This window comes from Neovison vison, chromosome 4, assembly GCF_020171115.1.
Source record: "Neovison vison isolate M4711 chromosome 4, ASM_NN_V1, whole genome shotgun sequence".
NCBI classification, from domain to species: Eukaryota; Metazoa; Chordata; class Mammalia; order Carnivora; family Mustelidae; genus Neogale; species Neogale vison.
In genome coordinates this window covers 158,535,287-158,560,005 of record NC_058094.1, presented here as the reverse complement: position 1 = coordinate 158,560,005, position 24,719 = coordinate 158,535,287, and the positions used below count along the sequence as shown (strand labels likewise).

At 35.7% G+C, this 24,719-nt stretch overlaps 1 protein-coding gene across 4 annotated transcripts in view; it reads right to left on the bottom strand.

The window, feature by feature from the left end:
- The window catches only part of CDK14 (cyclin dependent kinase 14), a 570,565-nt gene that overhangs the window by 291,867 nt on the left and 253,979 nt on the right, over positions 1-24,719 (bottom strand). For all 4 annotated transcript variants that reach the window (XM_044245987.1, XM_044245990.1, XM_044245988.1 and 1 more), the window contains one exon: positions 2,122-2,184. In XM_044245987.1, the coding sequence (XP_044101922.1) occupies positions 2,122-2,184 (63 nt within the window). The remainder of the gene's footprint in view (positions 1-2,121; positions 2,185-24,719) is intronic.

Below are 24,719 nucleotides of genomic sequence, written 5' to 3'. Positions count from 1 at the left end.
TTCTCCACAGATCCCTAGGGTTAAGGCAGGAAACAGGAGTATGGATGCACTGTACTATTGGTTTTGAACAAAAATCAACCCTAAGAAAAGAATATTTAATGTGTAAAGGAGACAACTTGAAATGTTTTAAGGTTTAGAAAAAAGAGAGAACAAAATTATGTTCATATTATGGTATTAATGTTTGGAGTTGGATTTACACACAGCAGGATTAATAAAACACATCTTACCATCTGTCAAAATTTCTTCTCCAATCTAATGACTAAAAAAAGTGTCTATGTCAATGGATACTGATTTTGAAGAAAAATAGTTAAAAAATTTCAAAGCTGTCTATGAATAAAACAAAGCAAAACAAAAATTGCACAACAAAAAAAGAGCTATGTGAAACAACAGACTATAAGTATCATATTGAATCTATTATTTGTCTTAAACACCATGTTTTTTCAAAGTTGCTACAAGTTCATGCATTTTAAAATTACACAACATAACTGGCCACCATGAAAATCCTCATTATTAATGCCATAAATCTGCAACTTATTGAAAACATGAAAATAAATAATAGAAAAATGGACAATATATAAGAACAGGCAACATAATTACAAATGATCAAGAAACATGTGAAAAAGATACTCAATATTACTAGCAATCAAGAAAACACTAATATAAAAGATATTCCATTTCTGTTCATCAGAATGGCAAAAATTAAAAGAATTGTTATAGTCAATGCTCGTGAAAGTAGAGGAAAATATTCCTTCTGTAAGCTACAATGTCGTGGGCAAATGTTCCAGTCAAATTCATTAAAACTGAAGTTATGTCTCTTAATAAAGAAAATCCATTAGCTGATATAAAAAAGAAGAATGTAAAGATTTTATACTATTATTTACTCTAGAATCACTTATAATAACAACATTCTAGATACAACATAAGATCCATGAATAAAAACAGTTGAAAATTACAGTTCATTCACACTACAGACTCATATGCAGTTATTAGGAAAATTAAACTACACAGTCATAAATTTATTTTAAAAGAGATCCATGATATTGTTTTTAAAATGCCATACAATAATACATATTGTTTTTCTAGAGCAAAATAAACACATGAAATACCATATGTGCATATATACCTTTACAAGCACAGGGAAAAGTACAAAAGAAAGAAGGTGCTTCTTGCAGAGAGTGGTGTAGATAGATAATGAAGGGAAGAAATGGGCCCAAGTTTAGTTTACATACATCCACATAACTCAGCTGATTCTCAGGATCACGAAATGTAGTCACTTGAATTACATATAAAATATATTATTTTATATATTACATATATTATATTTCATATATAAATATATAAATACACACCTATACTTTATATATTATATTTATATTTTATATATAAAATATATATTATATATTTATATATTTATATTTATATTTTATAAATATTTTATATTTATATTATAAAAATATAAAATATATTTTATATTATAAAATGTGAGCACGTCCTTAAACCTTTAGATATAACTGTGGTATCTTCTGACTCACTCACATATGTTAAGAAACAGCTGCCTGTTAGAAGCGTGAAATTTTGAGACAATTTCCAAGATGGTTGCTGGGTCAAATCTTAGAAAAACTTAGTTCTTTTGACACACAGTAATCCAATTTATAGTCAAAAGAAATGTAAGGGTGCAGTAGGAAACTATTTTTATCTGTTTGTACATACAAATGAAAAAATATGTACTGTGAACTCACCGTAACATTGATTTGGATCGTAATATTTTACATTAAAACTTACTGTCACTTTAGTATGAACCAAAGATAGAGCTACCTGAGACTCTTCTCTTAAAAACACTGTCACAATAGCATTCCAGTGGATCTCACTTATTATTAGCAAATGTTTCTCCATGAAACAAAAATAGAATAAGTTCTAAACGACAGTATTCCAGTGAATATACTTAATGTTTAAACATGGTTTTCAATCACTAAACATAGCAATAACCATGGTTCACTTCAATATCACTTCTCTTTACACGGTTTTGTTTTTTTTTTAAGTTATGGTAGAGAGATTAGACTTGGGACTAGAAAAATACACACGAAGAATGCTAAACTTCAGCTTAAAAAGATTTTTTCCTACCTTCACATTATCTGGATGCAGCCCCCCAGGGTGCTTGTCCATGTACTGACATAAATCAGTGTGCTAGAAGAAAAAAGGGAAAATGTATTAGCATCCCTCTGGCTATAACATGATGAATCAATATTTTTCTACTTCAAAGTCACCATTGCCTTCTGAACAAAGCAAATATAAGACGAGTGGGTGGATTTTTTTAGTATATGTAGCTGAATGCTTCTCCACCCTCTCATTTTTAACCACAACTGAATCATTATCTTTATCTCTACACTCTGTTTTATATTAAACGTATCTGTGTTTCAGGAGGAATTCACGTCCATGATTTGTTAAGTGCTTAATTTCCTAGTCATTGAAAACATATTAAAAAAATCTTAACTATATGTATCATAACTTAAAAAATTAAACCAATGCATACATATACACACACTAAACCAATTAAACTGCAATTATCTTGTATTTTCAAGAGCAAATGTCAGTTATGATTATTAATTTTGTATGAGATGAGAATACTACAAATATATCATTCTAGAAAAATTTATCATCGGATTTATTTGAATTTCTCATAACTATATCGTTAAAAAATAATTGAGTAAGTATCCAGAACTCCTGAATGTATTTGGCAAAATACATTTTATAAATTAATAGAAATACTTTCAAAATTATAAGCTAGGATGAATATACCCAATATAAATTTTTTTAGGTTTTTATTTAAATTCCAGCTAGTTAATAAATAGTGTAATATTAGTTTCACATATACAATTTAGTGATTCAACACTTACATACAACACCCTGTGCTCATCACAATATAGAACTTAAAAGGAAGATCTTTAAATAAATCTCATGCTGTTATTCTTTTAATTATCTCAGGCTCAATTTACCCACAAAAACAGATTTTCTTCTTAATGCTTATTCTATTTATATTATGAATTATATAGAAATTCAAAAAATATGTAAGTTGCTATTCTAATTTTTCTTCTCTTATTAGAAAATACTATAATATTTATAACAATGAAATGCTTTATCATTCTGGAAAAGCCAGTAAACAAGAGTATTTATACCCCAATATCAGGCTTCTGTTACTGAAGAATTTAGAGTTTTATGCTATATTCAAGAATCTTGCTATAGCCATGGTGATGATAGTTCAGACTCCTTTATTGAGTTTTTATTGCATGCCAGGCGATATTGCTGAGGATAGAGACCACAATTTAGCATTCATTCATTCATTTTTCATCATGTACTCCTTAAGCCCTTATTATGTTCCAGTTACTACACTAGTCGCTAAGGACACAGAACTAAATGAAACAACTGCAAGTAAAAAAAAATAATAATAACAAAAAACTAGACATACCAACAATTATAGTACACCATGTTGTACATTATTTTATGAACAGTATTGGGTAATAATGTTTGAGGGCCTAGCAGGGGGAACTAATTGTGGTGTAGAGATGTTGGGGAAGCCTCTGGAAAAAGTCAGGCATGAGTAGAGAATGAAAGAAGTTAGCCAATTGAAGGGAAAAGGGAAAGAAAATCGGACTGAAGAAATGCTCTTAGAAATGTTCTAAGATAATACTGCCTTTCTCTTATACCACACCCAAGGTGCTGAGCTTCCAAATCTAAGTCAAACTCCATGAGGACAGAAACTATGATTTGGAAATTATAGCCTCCTCAGTCCAGGCAAAATGACAAATGCAGAGAAGAACTAAAGAAAGGTGGAAATAGTTTTATATATAGTATAGCTCATTAAAAATGACCCTAAAATATAATTATGAGTTCCATGGAGTTTCTTCTGAGTGACTGCATTTACCAAACTGAAGAATAAATTTTAGTCCCCATATTGCCATATAACTCCATGTTAATTTTTCTGTCCTTCTGAATAGGGCTAACACCTCACTTAAAGATTTTTGAAGAACAAATAAAATAGTACAAGACAAAGTACTGTTCACCTGTAACATGATAAACAAAAAGGAGATATTAAGATACTGCCCACTATATAATAAAATCCACAGAAGAAGCAACTGTTATCTCATTTGTTCACAGCTTCATACACAACAAATAAAACAATAGAAAGTATATCCAATTTTATCAGTAATTATATACCCATGATATGGTACAATTCCTAATAAAAAATGTAAAATCTCAGTTTACAAAAGAAAATGCAATTCACACTGTTTCCAAGACACAAATTAAAAATGAAAAACAAAAAATATGAAAATAACAAATAATATTTTATGCTACATGTTTATGTTATTTATATTTTGCTATTCATACTGGTTATATGAACAAAAAACCAAAATCATCATTATCAATGTAAATATAGACATAACAGAATTCAAGGAAAATGTATTAAACATCAATGCACCTAACAACATGGCCTATCAATATATGGCAAAAATTGGTAAAAATACAAGAAGAAACTAATAATTTCACAAATCTTGAGGGATTTAGCTTACTTATTTCAAAAGTCACCAAATGGAACTGGCAAAAAAAAAAAAAAGGGAAGGTTATAAAGAATAAGAATAATACAATTAAATAGCATGTTTACTTTTGTGCCCCTTAAACTCTTGCTACACAAACTTTTTAAACACAAATGGTAAACTCACAAAACTTGACAATGTATTAGACACAGATAAAGCCTTAGCAAGCAGTTAGCAAGCAGAAGTCCTATTACATCCTCTTGCCACAACCAAAAAAATTAAAATAAAAATGTAGTATGTTTCATCCACTCTAAGATACACAATTCTTTTTAACTCTGACATTGGAATAACGGCATGAATTTTCTCTTTCCCAGGGAGTATCTGGAATGTAGTTGTTATTGCCTATGTTTGAGCCAACTTTTTATTTTTATTACTCTGATGGCATGGGTCATCAAAGAACAATGTAAGGACCATCTGTGGAAAAAAGATGGAAGAATGAGATGCAATTTTTATCTGGAAACGCATTTATTAAAAATTTCAGGTAAGATTCTATAAAAAGTGCCAGAATGAAAATCTGCAAGGCTCCTTCAGTGGGCATAAAGTAAAAACTCTAAATGATAAGAAAACACTAAACCATAGTTTAACTGAGTGCAGTTTTTTTCTCTTCTTCTAGTACATCAAGTAATGTTTCTTCTAGTCAATAGGGTCTCAAGTTCAAAGATAACAAGAATAAGATAATGAAGGAAGACAAGCAGTTGAATGGAGAAATGAGAAAAGGAGGAACAAAGGAAATCTATTTTTGTGAATTTTTTTTTTAAATAAAGAAAAGCAGAGGCGCCTGTGTGGCTCAGTCATTAAGCGTCTGACTTCAGCTCAGGTCATGATCCCAGGGTCCTAGGATGGAGCCCCGCATCGGGTTCTCTACTCAGTAGGAACCCTGATTCTCCCTCTCCCACTCCCCCTGCTTGTGTTTCCTTTGTCACTGTGTCTCTCTGTCAAATAAATAAAATCTTTAAAAAATAAAAAAAAAAAACCCAAAAATGTTTAAATTATTTAAAAATGATAGTAAGATACAACATAAATTTTAAAGCAATGGAAAATGGCCAGAGCTTTACTGTCAGGGAAATATAGATCTTTAAACACATCTATTAATTTTAATATGAGAATGACAGAAAAAAGTAAAACAACTAATCGACTACAGCTAGAGAATACAAAAAACAAAATGAAACAAAACACAAAGACCCAAAGAAAATAGATAGGATTAATGCAGTTAATAGCAGAAATTAATTGATTAAAAACTAGAAACAACACGCTTGACCAATTAAAGAGAAACCCACTTCTTTGAAAAGCCCAATAATATAGCCAGTGACAGTGTAGTAGAGTCGTACAGTGACTGATGGTAGCTACACTTGAGGTGAGTACAGCATAACATACAGAAATGCTGAATCACTATGTCGCACACCTGAAACTAAGGTAACATTGTGTGCCTACTACATGCCAAAATAAAAAAAAAAAAAAAGCTTAAGCCCAATAAACAAAGAAACCTTGGAAAATTTGTTTTTTTTTTAAGTGAAGTGTTTTGTTAAGATGTAATCAATGTTAAGAGTGAGAATAATGACACAACTAAAAATGTGATGATTTAAAAGTATACAATAAATCTGTAATACTATAAGCTAAACAGTATTATACATATCTTTAAGCTAATAATACATTTGATACCTAGATAAAAACTTACATCTCTTAAAGAAACCTAAGTTATTAAATCTGATTCTACAAGAGATAGAAATTGAAGAGCTATACCTAAAAAAAAGTACTAAGTTCAGATGGGTTTAATGGAAAATCTTTCAAACCTTCAAACAGCAGATATAAATTACCCCAGAGCAAAAAACAAACAAACAAAAAAAAGATAAAATGTTTCCCACTGCTTCTTTAAGGTTGACATGTCAAAGCAGCCAAAAACAGTGGAGAGGTGATGAGAACGAAACCAACCTCTTTATGACCAAAGATGTACATAAATTCTACTGGTACCAGAAGTCAATATGGTATTAAAAGGCTAACACATAAGTACTAAACAAGGTTAAAGCTAGGAATGAAGAAATAAATCAACATAAGTGCACCCACTAATGTGAGCTTCTAAAATTAACAAAGACGTGGAATGGTGTAGGGGACAAAATTTTCAGAGTATTATATATTTGACTTATTTAGATTTATTAAATGCTAATTTTACATAAATAAGATATATTATCATATATATATATATATGCTCTTATAAAGCTTACATTCTGTAGATTATACATATTTGTGAATAATTTTTTTCCAAAAAAGTATTCAAGCTTTTTAAAATTTAAAAAAAATTCTACATGAGTGCAGTCATACAGCATTTGTCTTTCTCTGATTTAGTTTGCTTAGCATAATACTCTCTAGCTCCATACATATCGTTGCAAATGGCAGATTTCACTCTTTTTATGGCTAATATTCCATTGTGTGTGTGTGTGTCTGTGTGTCTGTTTGTATACCACAACTTTGTTAACCATTCATCAGTTGATGCAATGTAAGAAACAAAACAGATGAACATGGGTGGGGTAAAAAGAGAGAGAGAGACAAACCATACAACACTTGTAACTACAGGGAACAAGCTGAGGGCTGTTGGAGTGGAGGTGGGCAGGGTGTAGGATAAATAGGTGATGAGGAATAACGAGGGCACCTGTTGTGATGAGCACTGGGTGTTTATGTTATTTACTGTTGAATAGCTAAATCCTACACCTGAAACTAATATAACACAATATGTTAATCGAAATTCAAATAAAAACTTGAAAAAAATAAATAAGATTAAAAAAAATCTATCAGAAGGAAATACATCAGGAGTCGGGGCGGGGGGAATATTCCTGATTCTCAAGGTACACATCATGTCCTTCTAAGTATATGACCAATGACATAAGCATTATGAATTGCAGGAAGGAGGCTTCTCCAAAATGAGATCTTGGGAAATTAAATAAAGATTTTTCCAAACTTTCTAAATTTTAAAGTTCATATTTCCTTCAGACATATGGCATCAAAATGTGTGTATGTGTGCACATATATCACATGTATGTACACATGGCTGTCTAGCTGTGTAACCTTGGGCAGGTTACATAACTTCTGCATATCAAGACCTTCATGAGTGTAATGAGAATATTCCTAGTACACGTTCCTCAACTGATATTATGAAAATTAATGAGTAAGTATCATAATGGTTTCAGAACACTACCTAGCACATGGTAGATGCTACAGAAGACGATGATGAAAATGATGATTTTCAGTGGTGTGTTTAGAGTTGTGGGAATAAATATTTGGGAGGATTACAATTGAAAATGGAACGATAATCACAGTCAGAAAACTGGAACTCATAAGGGTAGCATATCATCCTCATATAGTGTTGTTCCTGTCTGCACAACCATACATTCTCATTCACACTCCACTGCATTCCGTACACAACCAGTGAGACTACATTTAGGAGATACACAGTCAACTTCAGATTGCTCTGGGCGATTAGGGCAAGAATCTGGAGAATGTCATAGAAAAAGAGATAAGAGATAGGGGTGCCTGGGTGGCTCAGTGGGTTAAAGCCTCTGCCTTCGGCTCGGGTCATGATCCCAGGGTCCTGAGATCGAGCCCCCAATTGGGTTCTCTGCTCCGCAGGGAGCCTGCTTCCTCCTCTCTCTCTCTGCCTGCCTCTCTACTTGTGATCTCTGTCTGTCAAATAAATAAATAAAATCTTTAAAAAAGAGAGAGAGAGAGAGAGAGAGAGATAAGAGATAGTACAGTGTCCCTCTCTGTACCCTGGCAAACTTCTGTTCTACCTGCTTTAAAAATGGTTTCTTTTTCCTCTCTCTCTCTCTTTTTAATACACCGTACCACGCCTGAATCTAAATTAGATGTGCCTAAACTGAAATTTTCATTACCTCTTTTCTTGCCTTTTTTTAAAAAATATTTTATTTATTTATCTGATAGAGAGAACAAGCAGGAGGAACAGCAGAGGGAGAAGGAGAAGTAGGCTCCCCCATAAGCAGGGAGCCCGATGTGGGGCTCAATCCTAGAACCCTGGGATCATGACCTGAGTCAAAGGCAGACGTTTAACCGACCGAGCCACGCAGATGCCCCGCATCTTATCTTATCTCTCTCCTCAATTCAACTCATTGGATTATATGACCTTTATGATTTGCACTGGTCCAGAAATACAGTACTAAAGTTAATAATAAGGCTAGAACATATTTCTTTCTCATTCTACTTTTTAAAGTCATCCTGGGTTTAAACAGAAGGCCCCTATGGCATATGACCAACAGATCAGTATCCCCTGATGAGACACAGATCATCTCAGATCCACCTGGCTTGATCTATGGCTATTTCTTATTCTGATACTAAAAGGAGCAGGTCACTAGCCTAGACGCCTGGTGGTTGCAGATCAAACACAATTCCTCCTCATCTCTATCTTGGCTCTTGGCTGACATCTCCTCTTTCCTTCACTACATTACGCTTCCCCTCGTGTTCCCACACCTCCCTCTGTTCGCTCCATCATTGCTGCTGTTCCTCAGGGTAATGCCTTTAGAAGCACTTGTGTCTGACAGGTTTATACCTGAAAGCCTGAGAACACCTCATCAATCTCCCACGTAGTGGATGGTTTTAAATGAAGCTATCAAGTACGGCTAGACTTACAGACCAAGCAGGAGACAGAGTAAGTGCAGAAAGGGGCTCCAAATGCTCAATCCCCACACTAGCATATGTATCTTTCAAAATGAGCTTCCTCCTTCCTCACTGTCCATTACCCATCAGGCAGCATTTATTTGGTTATTAACATAGGCACTTCTAGGGGAAGGAATCTGAGGAACATACTGGAACTCCTAATACCCTGAATGTAAATGCTCTCTGTAAAGGAGTTTGCCACATTTATAATTGGGGTTTCCTCATACTGATTTGATTACTTTGTGCTCGGATTACTTCAGAAAGCAGGAGAGAAATCTCCCTTTTATTAAAAAAAAAAAAAAAAAGGCAGGATATAGAAAGACCAAAGAAAATCGGAAAGACTTCTTATTTGTAAGCACTTTCACATAGTAGAGTCTGTTAATTTCAATTGTATGCAGACTTGAGAGCTGCGTGATGAACAGCCATGAAACTTAAAAGGGAATTCATGAAAGAAAACTACAAAGACAAATTATGGATATAATGGCCATTTTGAAACAGCCCTGAGTGGAGAACAGACCTTTAAAAGAAGACCAGGAAAGAGCAGTCAGCCAGAGAAAAAGACCAGAAACAAGCTACAGTATTGACACTCAGCTCTTCAGAGTTTCCACTCTCCACCCCTTACTCGTTTCAAACTGACTTTGGGTCAAGAGAGAACAGCAATATCCTTCCACTGAAAGCCCCTGGTGAAAAGGCTCTCTGGAGACCACAAATTCAGACAGCTTCTCAGACATGAAATTTTACCCGGATTCCAGGGCAGAAAGAAGTCTAAGTTCGTAGTTAAGTAGGCTTCGCCATTTGGTACGTGTCTATGTTTCTTTTTTTAATCAACATATTTTCCATGAAGTGAGGTTTTCCAATTGCTGGACTTTCAAATGATCAAACCTCCTACTCAAGAGACATCAAGTTCTGAGAAATTACGCGTTTGCATTACCACTGGCCTGTAGACTGAGCTTTCCTCATCAAGCAGGGATCCAAATAAAGCCCCTTCCCAAACACATGGGTTTGTTTCCATTGTCCTGTGCTGTTAAGAATGGTGCCTGCTATATTTGGTAGCTAATTCTGATGTTCTTCAGAAGCACTGCCAAAATATGACATTGAAAATAGCATAGCCCTATTTTTAGCACATAGGCTAAAAATAAGGAAGTCTTTATATGGGGGACAACCAACAGAAATCCTCATTCTGAAGTTGTGTTAAGCTCAGCCTCCACAGCCTTTGCTTCTGTTTCATTTACTTTTCCATTCTGACAGTGAGAGGAGAGTCAGAATATTCAAGCCCGGTATAATCTTTTGTATCATTAAAAAGACACTACTTCACAAGAGCAAGAATACGAGAAGGGTCCACAAGATAAAAAGACTAATTCTGAATTTCTCTATTCTTAAGAGATAGGCTTACTTTATGTTTAAACACCAAGGGTCAGGTATAATTTCATTTTTAAATTCATGAAAACTTGATTTTACAAAACAAAAAAAATTAAGTGGGGACATGATTTAAAAAAAAAAGATGGGATAGGTTAACAACTAGTTGATGAACATGTGCAAATTGGAAGCATAAAAATATAGAGCCCTCCCCTTCTCTGATTGTTGATTATTTATGAAGATCCCTAGCCCTCATCCCAGTTTGATTCTAGACACTCCTCTCTCTCTCAGGCAAGTGACTCATTATAAAGAACCTTTAAATAGTACTCTAACCGGCAAGAGATCACATTAAAAAGACTGCAAATTTCGAAGAACAGGAGCAATTATTTCCACTCTTTGGTGGTAGTGTGGGCGGTCCCCAGACTAATGGCCACAACGGTAACTGTCAGTGTGACCAAAGAAACAATTGTGGGAGATGTTTACTTGTGAGGCTGACTCCATTACTAGCTCATGTCACCTTCATCACCATCATCCCCGTGTCTGGAACACACCACAGGCATTCCAACGAAAACCAAGCTTGAAGGGTAGCTGTGAAATTTGGTAGAGTTCACGATCATTTATTTTAGTTTTTAATCTATTTCACCTGAAGCTCATTAAAATCATGTAATTCACTGGGGAAAAGTTGCTGCTAGAGGCAATTGAAGAAAACTTATAGAAGTTGAGCCCTCCTTTCTTCTACAGCAATCAATGCCATTCTCCTCTAGCTATAATCTCTGTTTTAATCAGCCTACATTGCTGTAAGAATTAATACATCAAATTACCGAGCAGTTAGTTTCAAACTGCTCTGATATGAAGTCCAAAGGTTTAGATTGACTTTGAAATTGCATTTTCCCATTAAACTTTATAGTACTAATCTATTTCATTCCCAAACATAATTAATGAAATTTTAATGTTGTTAGTTACAACGTGGGAGCATCATTCATTAGTGAAAAAAAATATATAAAGATGCATTATCAACTTTACCTTTAAAACAAAATCACAGCCATTTAAGATGCTTTATTGAGGAAGTGTGTACCTACTATATACCAAAGGGGCCTGTTTTTAAAACCGTGGTTAAAAAATAAAACTGTCAGTATTCTATCAAATGTTACTTATTTAGCCTTTATGCTAATACACTGAAATCCCTTATCTTTAATGGCAAAGACAAGACATTTATGAACAAGTACAAAAGTGCTATCTCTTCCCCCTGAAGTAGAAATTCTAATTATTACTGGGTTATTTTGCCTCAAGTTGCATCATGGGACATGGTATGACAATAGCGATAATATGGTCTTTCAATCTATTCCATCATCACATAAAGATAAATTCTCAGGTGGAATACTCTCACATATTCAACTGTTCCTGCACAGAATTATGTTACAGATGACAAAGCCTGTTGCTGGGTTATTTTATTTCTACCTGGTTTTAAGCCACTTAGGAAATATTTGAAATTCTGCCCAGTAAACCACACATACTCCCTGGGGAGGACAGGGATGGCTAACACACATGCTGCTTTATACGACACAAAAATCCTCCCATAGCTATCACAGCACTGCAGCTCATTCCTAATTAAATCGGGCATTTTTAAAATCATATAATGTGTTCTCCTTCTCCTTTCTGGTCATAATAAACCTATATGTGACTTTGTTATCCCATAATTCTGCCTAATTGGTTTCAGCTGTCACTTCTGAATCCAAAACTCATGGGCAGCCTGGGGCTGGTGACTGGAACAGGAAGCATTTCCAACCACATTCCCATCATGTAAAACCAGCAACCTGAAAGACCTTTTCCTTTAAACAAAAAACTTACTCTTTGGCTTCTGGCAATGACAGTATGGGTAGACAGACTATACAGCTTTACCCAGGCAGCAAGACTGTTGTAAGCCATTCTCCTCTGATAAAAAGAATGCAGACATTCATGCTCTAACAGTTTGTGTCTCAGGTAGTTTCAATAGTTTACAGGCTTACCCATAAACAGAATACATAGCTCTATCCATACCTCCATCTCTACAATTTATTTAGTTTATAAAACTTCCAAGAGGTATCCATTATTTTCCTTTTTAAAATTCAAAGCATAGGGATGCCTGGGTGGCTCAGTTGGTTAGGTGGCTGCCTTCGGCTCGGGTCATGATCCCAGCGTCCTGGGATCGAGTCCCGCATCGGGCTCCTTGCTTGGCAGGGAGCCTGCTTCTCCCTCTGCCTCTGCCTGCCACTCTGTCTGCCTGTGCTTGCTCTCGCTTCTCTCTCTATGACAAATAAATAAATAAAATCTTCAAAAAAAATAAAAATAAAAAAGAAATAAAATTCAAAGCATAAATTTGGGAAGTTTCAAGAAACTTGGGGGGAATCTTCCAGCAGTAGAACATTATGGTTGGTTCTACAGAGACATATGTTATTCCTGCATCGGAAGAACGTGTCAAATGTTTTCTCTCGAAACAGCGAAGGAAAGAGCTCCCCGCTATGATTTATATGCCCTCGGGGAAACTATTCACAAGCCTAAACCATATAATAAATTTTAATGGAGTCAAATAGCCACTTTAAAAAGCTGTTCATATTATTTTGAAGCCAGTTTGATTTTTAAAAGGAAAAATAAAAAGCCAATGGGTATAAAGATTGGAATGCTCTGATCATCCAACATCCTCAAAAATTTGGAGAAAGAAAAAAAGATTAACAAAGTGGGCCACATAAATGTCTTTGGAGTTAAAGCAGGAGATAAAGGAGAAAAGAAAATAACTGAGGTAGTTTTCAGGAATATCTTAACTCTGAAAACACTTTCTGGAGCCGCCCTGGTAGAAAGGGAGATCCTGAAATTACAGGATAAGAGCAACATGAGGGGAAAAAGAAACAGAACTAAAATGAAGAGAGGAGAGAAAGGGCAATAAAGAAGGAAAGGAAGGTAGAAGCATCAAAGGGGCCAGTCTGTGATCACTTTAGCCAGCTGCAATGCAAAATAGAGGAGATTTCTTTTTATAATACTTGTCCTAAGGGGTCAGAGTAACACCCACCTAGTGACTGATCATGTGTAGCTCAGGAAACTTTTTAAATTATACTGTAATGAGCTTCAGGTCCATGTTTTTCCAATTTTGAAAACAGTAACTCTGGAAACACATATTCCAATGAAAAGAGTAAACAAATAAAATTTGTTAAATTGTCACCTTTTTTGGCATAGCAAATGAAAATCAAAATATTCTTTCACAATGTTAGAATGGGTAAAGTATTGTAAAATGTATAAAAATGAATAAAAACTATTCCTACTTGGGAGATCAGTGACGGCTTTGAGGAAAGTAAGACTGACAGTCAAACGTGAATAATACCCTTCTTCCTCTTACCTAAAATGACACATTTATAACCTTGTTCATATCACTTGATCCAGTAGTAAAAATATTAGGAGATTTTCTCCCCCAAGGAAATAAAGAGGATATATCGGAAGTAATGCTATTAAGATTTTATAATACAAAGCAGTTTGGAGCTTTTAATTGTGGTTATAAATATCTGAGTATTTATGGGGCAAGGGTTGTGGGCTGTAGAAAAGAGGGACACATAAAAGGAACACATAAAAAAACTCTTGAATTAGGGAAATGATCTTAAAAATAAATTTATATTACAAAGGTAAAACTCATTTAAGTTTTTTCCTGGCTGGTGGAAATACATAGAGTATAAAAAGACAAAGCTTTCAGAAAAAGTCCTGGCCAAATGGCAATGCCTGATGAAAAAGGTAATTTACATTGCTACTCTTGAGGCACAGCTGAAGCAGCAGTACATCAGTATCCTTATGTAATTAGTAAGCGTAACTGTAATTATCTCAGTATAGTGCATAAAGGGGCAAAGTAATTTAGATTTCTCAAACTCAGTCAAGACAAGGGTCACACCAGCATTATTTTTTTAAATACAAGTTTTTACCTGCAGAGTACAGTGCTCTGAGATATAAGAAACGGAAGTACTGGCAGTAAAACATATTGTTAAAAATCCAGAAAACTGTAAAAGTTTTGTTTCAAGTAGCTCTTTTTTTTTTTTTAAAAGATTTTATTTATTTATTTGTCAGAGAGAGAGGGAGAGAGAGCGAGCACAGGCAGACAGAGAGGCAGGCAGAGGCAGAGGGAGAAGCAGGCTCCCTGCCGAGCAAGGAGCCCGATGCGGGACTCGATCCCAGGACGCCGGGATCATGACCCGAGCCGAAGGCAGCTGCTTAACCAACTGAGCCACCCAGGCGTTTTAACAGCAAAGAATAAGAAGACCTCAGATCACTGGGGTGGGTGGGTGCGGAATACCAAATTCATGAATTCTTGTACTCTGAGCATTGCCAAAAGTTGAAGTAGAGTAGAAATTCTAAAGTATTGCTTTTTCAGGATCTACAGCCAAAAGTCAAATTGCTGGGGGTGCCTGGGTGGCTCTGTGGGTTAGGGCCTCTGCTCAGGTCGTGATCCCAGGGTCCTGGGATCGAGCCCCGCATCGGGCTCCCTGCTCTGTAGGGAGTCTGCTTCCTCCTCTCTCTCTGCCTGCCTCTCTGCCTACTTGTGATCTCTATCTGTCAAATAAATAAATAAAAATCTTTAAAAGAACAAAACAAAACAAAAGTCAAATTGCTGATTTACCCATCATAAAAATTTTTGTCAAAGATCTAATTTTTTTTTTCATCTTTCTTGTTACTGGCTTTGCTCAATATATGAACAAAGAAAATGTGCTAATTTCTTACTATGCATGGTACAAAATTAAAGATACCCTAAAAAAGAACTGTTATTTTTTTTTCTCAACCACTAGACACTTGCAAACTTGCCAAGATAATAACTTTCCCAGGAGCTTGACATATTTGGCAGATAGAGTTGGTGTTTTGAATACGAATCTAGAAAACTTCAAGGAACGAAGACCAACATTATTGCTCCTCATGATATGTTTTAAGCTTTTATGCCAAAATCTAGCTATGTATTCAGTGAATCAGAGCTAAAAATATCTTTTCATTCTCTTGACTTAGTGCAGTTTGCCATAAAAGGGTTACTGGAAAAAAATTTCAAGAGAAAGAATAAAATCTCACCAAGTCTGTCTAGGATGAATTCAGGTAGGGCTTTCCTGGTGTTGTGGTGGAAAATACCATTTGAAAGGCAGTCTTAGCAAAATGTAAAAGAAGATAATGGTGCTCGAATTTGAAAGAGTTACCAAAAAAAATTTAGAAAATTGTACTGGAAAATTTTTGCACAAAATACCTGAATATTTACTTCCAAGTAAATCAGTAAGCCTGGCACGTAATTATCAAACTCAGTATATGAAGTTACTTGTAATACTTTCTATAAAAAAAAAAATAGCAGAAACGACAGGTGACATGGAAGGTGACCTCATTTGTCCTTGATCCTTGACACTATTTATGATATAAAAGGATGTGGTAAGCAAGCTGATTTAATGTCCTCACTACTAAAACATGCGGTTTTTAAATGTCAAAAAGCCAGAACCAAGTGTTCAATAAAATCTCTTAAAATCATCACTTGTTTTATTAAGAATTCTAAATTTATCCAAGGTTTAAAATGGTATCAAAGAAAAGCATGAGATTTTTATATTAAAACAAAGGGCACATGAATTTTAAAATGTGGATAAACACTGCTACATAGCTACAATTAGTGATTCCAAAACAATGGGGGCACTACCTTCTGTGAGTTTTTGAAAATCATTTTAAAAAGGGCATGTGGGGTTGAGTGGGTTGAGCGGGTTGAGTCTCTGCCTTAGGCTCAGGTCATGATCTCAGGGTCCTCGGATCCAGCCCCTGCATCAGGCTTTCTGCTCAGCAGGGAGTCTGCTTCCCCACCCCTCTCTGCCTGCCTTTCTGCCTACTTGTGATCTCTCTCTCTGTGTCAAATAAATAAATAAAATCTTGGAAAAAAAAAAAAAGAAAACGTTAAGAAATAGCATATGTAGCATATGAGTATAGTATACATATAAATAAACATACATACATAAACACACACAACATGCATCTGAGTATGAAAAAAGTCTTAAAATATAACACATGGTAGTATCTGCTTTCTCTGTAGTGGGTGGATACTAACTAACTTACGTATCAGGACAGGCCAGGTTATATAAGCTGTGATAACAAATAACTTTTTCTCACAATTTATTGGCCAAAGACATTCATATCATCAGACGTAAGTTCAAACTGGAAAGGAGGTAAGATCTTCCTGCAGTCCTGGGATCCGCATGTTAAGAATAACAATAGTCTGCATTAGGTAAATAATAGTCACATTTTCCCACTGATAACATAGTAAGACTATTAAATACTTACATATATGTATATGTATTTGCATTGACTTTTTAAAAATCTTAATTCCAGTAGAGTTAACATACAGTGTTACATTAGTTTCAGGTATACAATATAGTGAATTCAACACTCCTATACACCATCCAGTGCTCATCACTGCACTCCTGTCAAGGATTTAGTAACTTCAGGGCATGCTACAATTTCATGAACTTAGTTATTGCTCGTCTAAAGTTAATTTTTCTAGAAGTTCCTGCTGTACTCTGCTGTTTCGTTTTGCCCCCTTTGAACTGTGAACATCTAATGGCTTTCTAGTATATACCAGAGTATACTTGGATACTTAAGTCAGAACCCCATATTCTAATTGTAATTCCCTAAAAGAAAACAAATCCCTGTTAAATTACAAGGTTAAATTATGTGTTTAAATTAATCTTTATGTTGGTTTTTCCAGATGGAGTTTGGGGATATGATATGCTTATTATGTAAAAGAAGTAAAAAGTGTTTATTAGGTAGGTAGAAGGAAGGATAAGGAAGCAGCATTAGACAAAGGAAAGGAAGTGAAGGTGCCTTCAGGCCAATAAAGCCTTGAGTAACCTGGCACCAGAGCCAGCCTGCCCTGGGCAGAAACAACCAGGTCTTTATATCCAACTCACATAGTCACCAGATCCAGGATGCTTGGAAGAAGGCATGACTTCATTCCAGATGGGTCTCTGCAGATTCTGGAGCTGCTGACAGGGGGAAGCATTCCAGTGACTATTTCCTATAGCGAGGAAGCAAGTCCTCCTTTTGAAGGAGGCTACAGACCCCATATCTCCGAGTCTGTCACACTCTGCGTGTCTTAAAGAAAACCTTAAAAAAACTACTACATTTGTGTGTGTCTCTCTCTCTCTCTCTCTCTCTCTCACACACACACACACACACACACACACGTCTGATGCCTCTTCTCTATTGGAATATGGAAGTAATCGTATCAATTTGGCAAAGATTTCTAGGACTCCCACTGTAATTTTACTATGAGATACACCAAAAGAGAATCCAGATCCTGCCCTCAGAGAGACTAGATGCACATTCATCTTACCAGATGTCATGAAGACAAATAAGAATGATTATGTTGCCCTTTTCCAACCTTTACAAGATATAACTCAGTTCATGGTATTTTTACTCAGGGAAAATCTGATTACCAAAAAAACACAATCCTTAGTTTTTTTCTTTTCTTCTAATAAATAACTGTTACTAATCCTCTCTCGCCATGCCTCTTTTTCCCCAGCATTGCTGACTTTCTATCTTATTTTTAGAATTAGATACCTTCCCTTACCATTATTTCCTAAATTCTACTAGAGACTACTCAACATTTTATCGTTCCTTGATGCTTTTAACTTCTTCATGCAAGTAAAAAAGGTAGAGAAATAGAAGGAGGAAAAAAGAGAACTAATTCAGTCTTCCAAATGTCCCTGTGAAGGCTCAAGTGGAAGCTAATAGCTGAGATCCAAAGGTTTAAAAAACAGATCACATCATCAAGAGGAAAGGAAAAACCTAGAAGATGGAAAATTCTTACTTAGCAAATAGCTGCCACGAAAAATTAATTTCTCAGTTTCTGAATGAGCATCTTTTGGGGATTTCTAACTGGACTCGTACCTGCCAGTGAGAAAAAAAAGCAAATTACTCCCTTGAAGCTGGATGTTAATGAGAACCACTAAAATTTTCATTTTCTAAAAAGGAGGTCTCTAACTATACGCAGCAATCAAAAACATAAAGAACCTGGCTACATAAGCAATTGATATACTTTTTTTTTTTAAGATTTTATTTATTTGACAGAGAGAGAGACCACAAGTAGGCAGAGAGGCAGGCAGAGAGGGAGAGAGAAACAGACTCCCCACTGAGCAGAGAGCCCAACGTGGGTCTTGATCCCAGGAACCCACGATCATGATCTCAGCAGAGGCTTAACCCACTGAGCCACCCAGGTGCCCTGCAATTGATATACTCTTAATACTTTTTTAAGGGTGGGGAGGGGTTAAAAAGGGAGGGAAACAGAGAACCTCAAGCAGGCTCCACATGCAGAGTAGAGCCCGACACAGGGCTGGATTTCAGAACCCTGAGATTATGACCTGAGCCAAAACCAAGAGTCAGACACTAAACTAACTGAAACACCCAGGAGCTGCATATGTTCTTAATAATTAAATTTAAAAATCAGAACCCTTCTCGCTATTATCTATTTTCTCATACAAATACACTATAAAAATGTTCTTAATGGTTTTAAAATAGTATCAAATGTATAAATGTATACTTATACAGTGTTATCAACATCCATGATCATTGTAACAAATTGTAACAAAAAATGAACAAACAAAATAATAACTAACCTACCACCTATCAAGCAAAAATATTTTCTATCAAAACAGGACATCTCAAAAAAGGCACACTCACACTTTAGACACTGTCCATGTGCCTAAACTTTCACTGATGGGACAGTAATCTAATAACAGTTAATATAAATATCTTCCCTCCCACTAGCCTTGTCACATTTGATGAACTCTGACAACTGATAAATAGCAAAGATTTATATGCTTTACAACCATCAATGTGAAAGAAATTATCTAATTACACAGTGGTTTACACAATGACAGACTTGAGCATTTGTTCATATTTAAACTTAATAAGAATTGATAAGATTCCAACGTAAAGATGGAAAACTGAACAGATACATCTATTTTGCACCCTCTAGAATCCCATACCAAATTTTAGAAGCTCTAAAACAGATGGTAGCACATTTAGCACAGCAAAACACAAACAAACAAACAAACAGATTATTTATTAGCCTGCAGAGGGGAAAGCTTACAAGCAGCCATATTTAAAAAAAGAACAACCCAGAGGCTCAGGATTGGTGGCACAGGATATGGAAATGAACGGGTCTGGATGTGGCAGTCTAGAGCATGAGAGAGTGGTTGGCTGGAAGTCTTTTTAGTAGTTATTTAATCTTTAGATCGACCTGTTTCCCACTCTGCTTACATATATAAGTGCCCCAGTCTCAAACCTAGAGTGGGTAAAACAGGGCATCTGACTAGAACGCTCAACCAGTTAGGAACAGGGATACCATCCTGAAACAGGAGACTTACAGGGCGTCCTATACCCCACTCTGTGTCCAGAACAAGGCAGCTTGCCTCTATCCTCCAGGCAGGAGTTCAGAAGAACCTTCACTGGGAATCTTTAGGCATTGCAGGGAAAGAAGGGTACCAGTATCAAGGATTTCTCAGCAAAATGGCTTGGTTGGTCCCTACAGTAAACGAATGGCGGGCCAGCTGCACACATTTTGAGGCTCTCATCTCTAAGTAGGCCCACACGGCCAAGAATCTGCAGATACTGAACCAACGCTTCTAGTATTTCAGCCAGAGACCAGAACAAACTAAAAGAAAAACAGTAACAGCTTGGTAGAAACAGAAAATACTGTTAGGAAAACTTTAAAAAAGACTATTATTAATATTTCAGGAGGTAAGAAAAGATACTGCAACCTTGAAACAAGATAAAGGTATTATAAAATGGAATATTCTGAGAACAAAAAGGTATCTCAGAAATAATATTAAAATGTAAAACCCTCAACATCAGAGGAGAAACAACTAAGTTGAGAAAATGTCCCTTAAGGCTGGGACTAAAGGAAAAATAATTAGAAAAATAGGAAAGAAAAGACAAGAAGGGGTGCCTGGGTGGCTCAGTCATCAAGCATCTGCCTTTGGCTCAGATCATGATCCCAGAGTCCTTGGATAGAGCCCCACATCCGGCTCCTTGCTTAGCAGGAGCCTGCTTCTCCCTCTCCCACTCCCCCTACTTGTGTTCCCTTCCTCACTGTCTCTCTCTCTGTATCAAATAAATAAATCAAATTAAAAAAAAATTAGAAAAGCAATACAGGAGGTTCTACATTTAAATAATAAAAGATCCAAAGAAAAACAAGAAAACAAAGGAAGGAAATCATAACAAAATAATGTAAGATCATTTCTTTTTTTTTTTTTTTTTAAGATTTTATTTGACAGAGAGAGAGTGAGAAAGAGAGTGTGAGCACACAAGCAGGGGAAGCAGCAGGCAGAGGGAGAAGGAGAAGCAGGCTGCTCACTGAGCAGAGAGCCCAATGTGGGGCTCAATCCCAGGACCCTGATATTATGAACTGAGCCAAAGGCAGATGCTTAACTGACTGAGCCACCCAGGAGCCCCAAGATCATTTCTTGAAACAGAAGGACATATGTGCACTAAAAAATGCTCAACATGCTTAGGTGGGAGGAAAATTCAAAGAATGACAATAAGAAACCATCAAACATTGTAATAAAAATGACAGACAAAAAGTATTGCTGAGGGTGTGGAAAACTGGAACCCCCAAATCCTGCTGGTTGATGATAAAAGGGAGCATCCACTTTGAAAAACAGTTTGACAGTCTTTCAAAAACTTAAAGATAGAGTCATTGGATGACTGATGTGGTACATCCATCTACACTGTGGAGTATTATTTAAAAAAAAAAAAAAAGTACTGCTACAACACATGATGCAAGGGGAAAGAAGCCTGTCACACAAAAATCATCACAGAGTGATGATTCCATTTATAAGGAATGTCCAGGAAAACCACAGAGACATAAAGTACATTAGTGTTCCCCAGGGGTTGAAAAAGGTAGAGAATTCAAAGTGACTGCTAATGGGTAGGGGGCTTCTGGTTAGAGCAACTTAATTTTCTAAAATTAGATAGTAATGATGGTTCCAAAAATTCTGTGAATATACTAAAAATAACTGAAGTAGATACTTGAAGTAGAAAGTAGGATTCTGTTATGGGAATTGCATTGTGATTTAATTGTTAAAAGGAAGAAGAGGAAGAATGTAAAGACAGGAGTGTCCAGATTGAAAAGGTACAAATGAAAATAAATCTGACATTTTTTGCTTCATCATGAAACTTCAGAAGACTAGAAATAAAGAAAGCTATTTTAACAGAGACAATGGAAACTAGACAACAATGGAATAATCCTATTGAAATTCTAACAAAATTATTTCCAACCAGGAATTCTGTGTCTAGTCAAAATGTCAATCAAGCATGAGCACAGAATAAAGATATTTTCAGAAATGGATATCTCAAAAAACAAACAAACAAACAAAAAACAAAACCCAGGGGCGCCTGGGTGGCTCAGAGGGTTAAAGCCTCTGCCTTCAGCTCAGGGCATGATCCCAAGGTCCTGGGATAGAGCCCCGCATAGGCTCTCTGCTCGGTGGGGAGCCTGCTTCCCCCTCTCTCTCTGCCTGCCTCTCTGCCTACTTGTCATTGCCGTCTGTCAAGTAAATAAATAAAATCTTTTAAAAAAATCCCAGGAAGATACTAGAAACTGTGTTCCCCCAAAATAAAATAACATGAGATGGAGGAAGAAAAAGCTTCACCCAAAGAGAGCAGAAAGGCATTCCAGGAAGTCAGTAAAGGGAGATGCACCAGGCAGAGGTCTGAGAAGGCCTTAAGTCAGTGGTAGAAATGAAAAATGGGAAATTATTATTAATTTCAGGGAAACCAAAAGTTGAACTGAAGAGGAAAGTGATCACGGTATATTACATGCCTCAGCTACAAACAAGATTTATATGACCTAATAATGTAAAAAATGAATTTCTGATCTAATTAAAATTACATACACCTACAATGAAAGAGAGAACGGAGGACAGCAGGATAGGAGGCGTTCACCTGTTAAAAATTTCAAAATAATGAAAAGCTAAAAACAACCCTACTAAATTCATGTTTTCCACTGCAGGAGTCAATGGATGCCGCCAAAAGGTGACAAAAGGTGGTAACAAAGAAAGTCTTGTTAGATTTTCAGAGGAAAATCCAAAAGAATCATCTAAAAGACTGAAAAAGTAAAAAACTGTTTTTCACAGCAAACCATGAAACTACTCAACTCTTTATATGCATATGATATATAACTCAAATAAATACAACAATCATTTCAATAAGAATGAATGATTTAAAACTGGAGTTGGTCTAACATCCCTTTACCAAAGCACAAAACACGTATTAGATTAAAACATTATATGAGGTTAATTGAATTGTTCCTAAAATGCACGAAATAGTAACAACAACAAATAACACTAACAACAATAAAAGGAAAGAAAATCCATTATATTGCAACGTATTTATCAAGTTAGTGATTCTGAAAACTGGTGAGAAGTTGCAGACAACCCATTTTGTATGACAAATAATGATGTATACTTTCTCACTTAAAGCTAAGTCTGCTAATGATTTTTTTTCTTCAGTTACTTCATGGGCTAATCAAACATAATGCGAACGTAATTGGAATTACTGATGCTCTTCTCCTGATCTTGGGTACTTTCATCAGACAGTACCTTTAGTACCTAAAGCTGGAACGTTTCTCTAATTTCTCCAAGTTGATCATTGTCAGTCTTATTACATTTAATGCATCACTCTATGACCTCCACCTATCCCATGAAACATGCTCAGATTTCCCAAGATTACTGTTTTCTTAAGAAGTATGGAAATAATTCCCGTGGGGGAAAAAATCCAAAGAATATGCAAAGTATGTGCTTTCCCTTCTAGAGGAATTCTTTTTTTATTTCTGTTCTTACCTTCCCTATGATCTGCTTCTACCAATAAAGTCTTCTTCAGTGTGCTTTCGTCAAATATCACCCATTATTCCAGTTTCCCCATTACATGCCTATAGCTTAAGTGATGAAATTCAAAATTAAAGAAAAACAATTAAAAATTTAAAAAGCCCATAGAGACAGAGTGTGTTCTCATTAAAGAATGTAGATGAGACTCAAAAACTGTGTTTTTGTGGATAATCAGGGGTTTACTATAGCAACAGTTGGAGACCGGATACACTTCTATCCTAAATCATGCAAATTAAAATGCTGAACTATGATTAGGACTTCCTAATAAGGGTGGCAACTATATGAAATAAAACTAGGACACAGAGAAGATAGGTATGAGGTAAACAGAAAAAATAAACTAAAATCCCAGCACCCAAAATAGTAAGTGAACAAATACAGTGGAAATGACTAAAAGAGACCGGGGTTCCTTGTTGGATGAGAAGCCGTTAGGGTAAAGGACAAAAATGAAATTAATTGACTTTGTCCTACCAATTAGACAAAATGAGAAGTTTATAACAGAGAGCACTGATTGGAAGCAAGCTTGCTTCTCTTTAGTCTCTCCTTATGCTTCAGAATTCTTCTATTTACGCCTCCTGCACATTCAGTCATCCACAATGCTTACATCTGTTCGTGTTTGGTACTCGGATCTGAATAACAGCCCAGCCCCCTTCAGAATATAGGATCACACTATGACACTGCATAACTAGTTCTCCATACATGAAACAAAAACATTCTTAAAGTTCTTCCATAAAGAAATTCTTGCAGGAGTCAAACTGGTTTTCTCATTGTTTTCACTTAAACACAATTGTTTTTTAGCTCCATGCATTGCACAGGAAGATCTCTGACAGCTTATAACCCAAATGGCACATGGACACTATCTAGCCTAAGATCACGGTCCTCTGTAGGACTTCAAAAGTCTTTAAAAGCAAAGAATATATATTTGTATCTCTAGGGCTCAAAGATAATCCCTGGAAGACAGTTCTGTATGTTGGAGGAGAAAAACAAATGAATGAATAAATGAATGAATGAATGAATCATTAAGTGAATGACCATAACAAGTTGTGTTTCTGCTTCTAACAGTCATGCCAAATGAAATGAGCCCACCTAACAGTTGCAAAACCTTCATCTGCCCTTTACTATGCAAAGTTGGAGTCTCCTGGGTTCACACTGGACACAGGAAATGATACTATGCAGCGACTGGGAAAGGCATACAAGGAGTATCTGACAT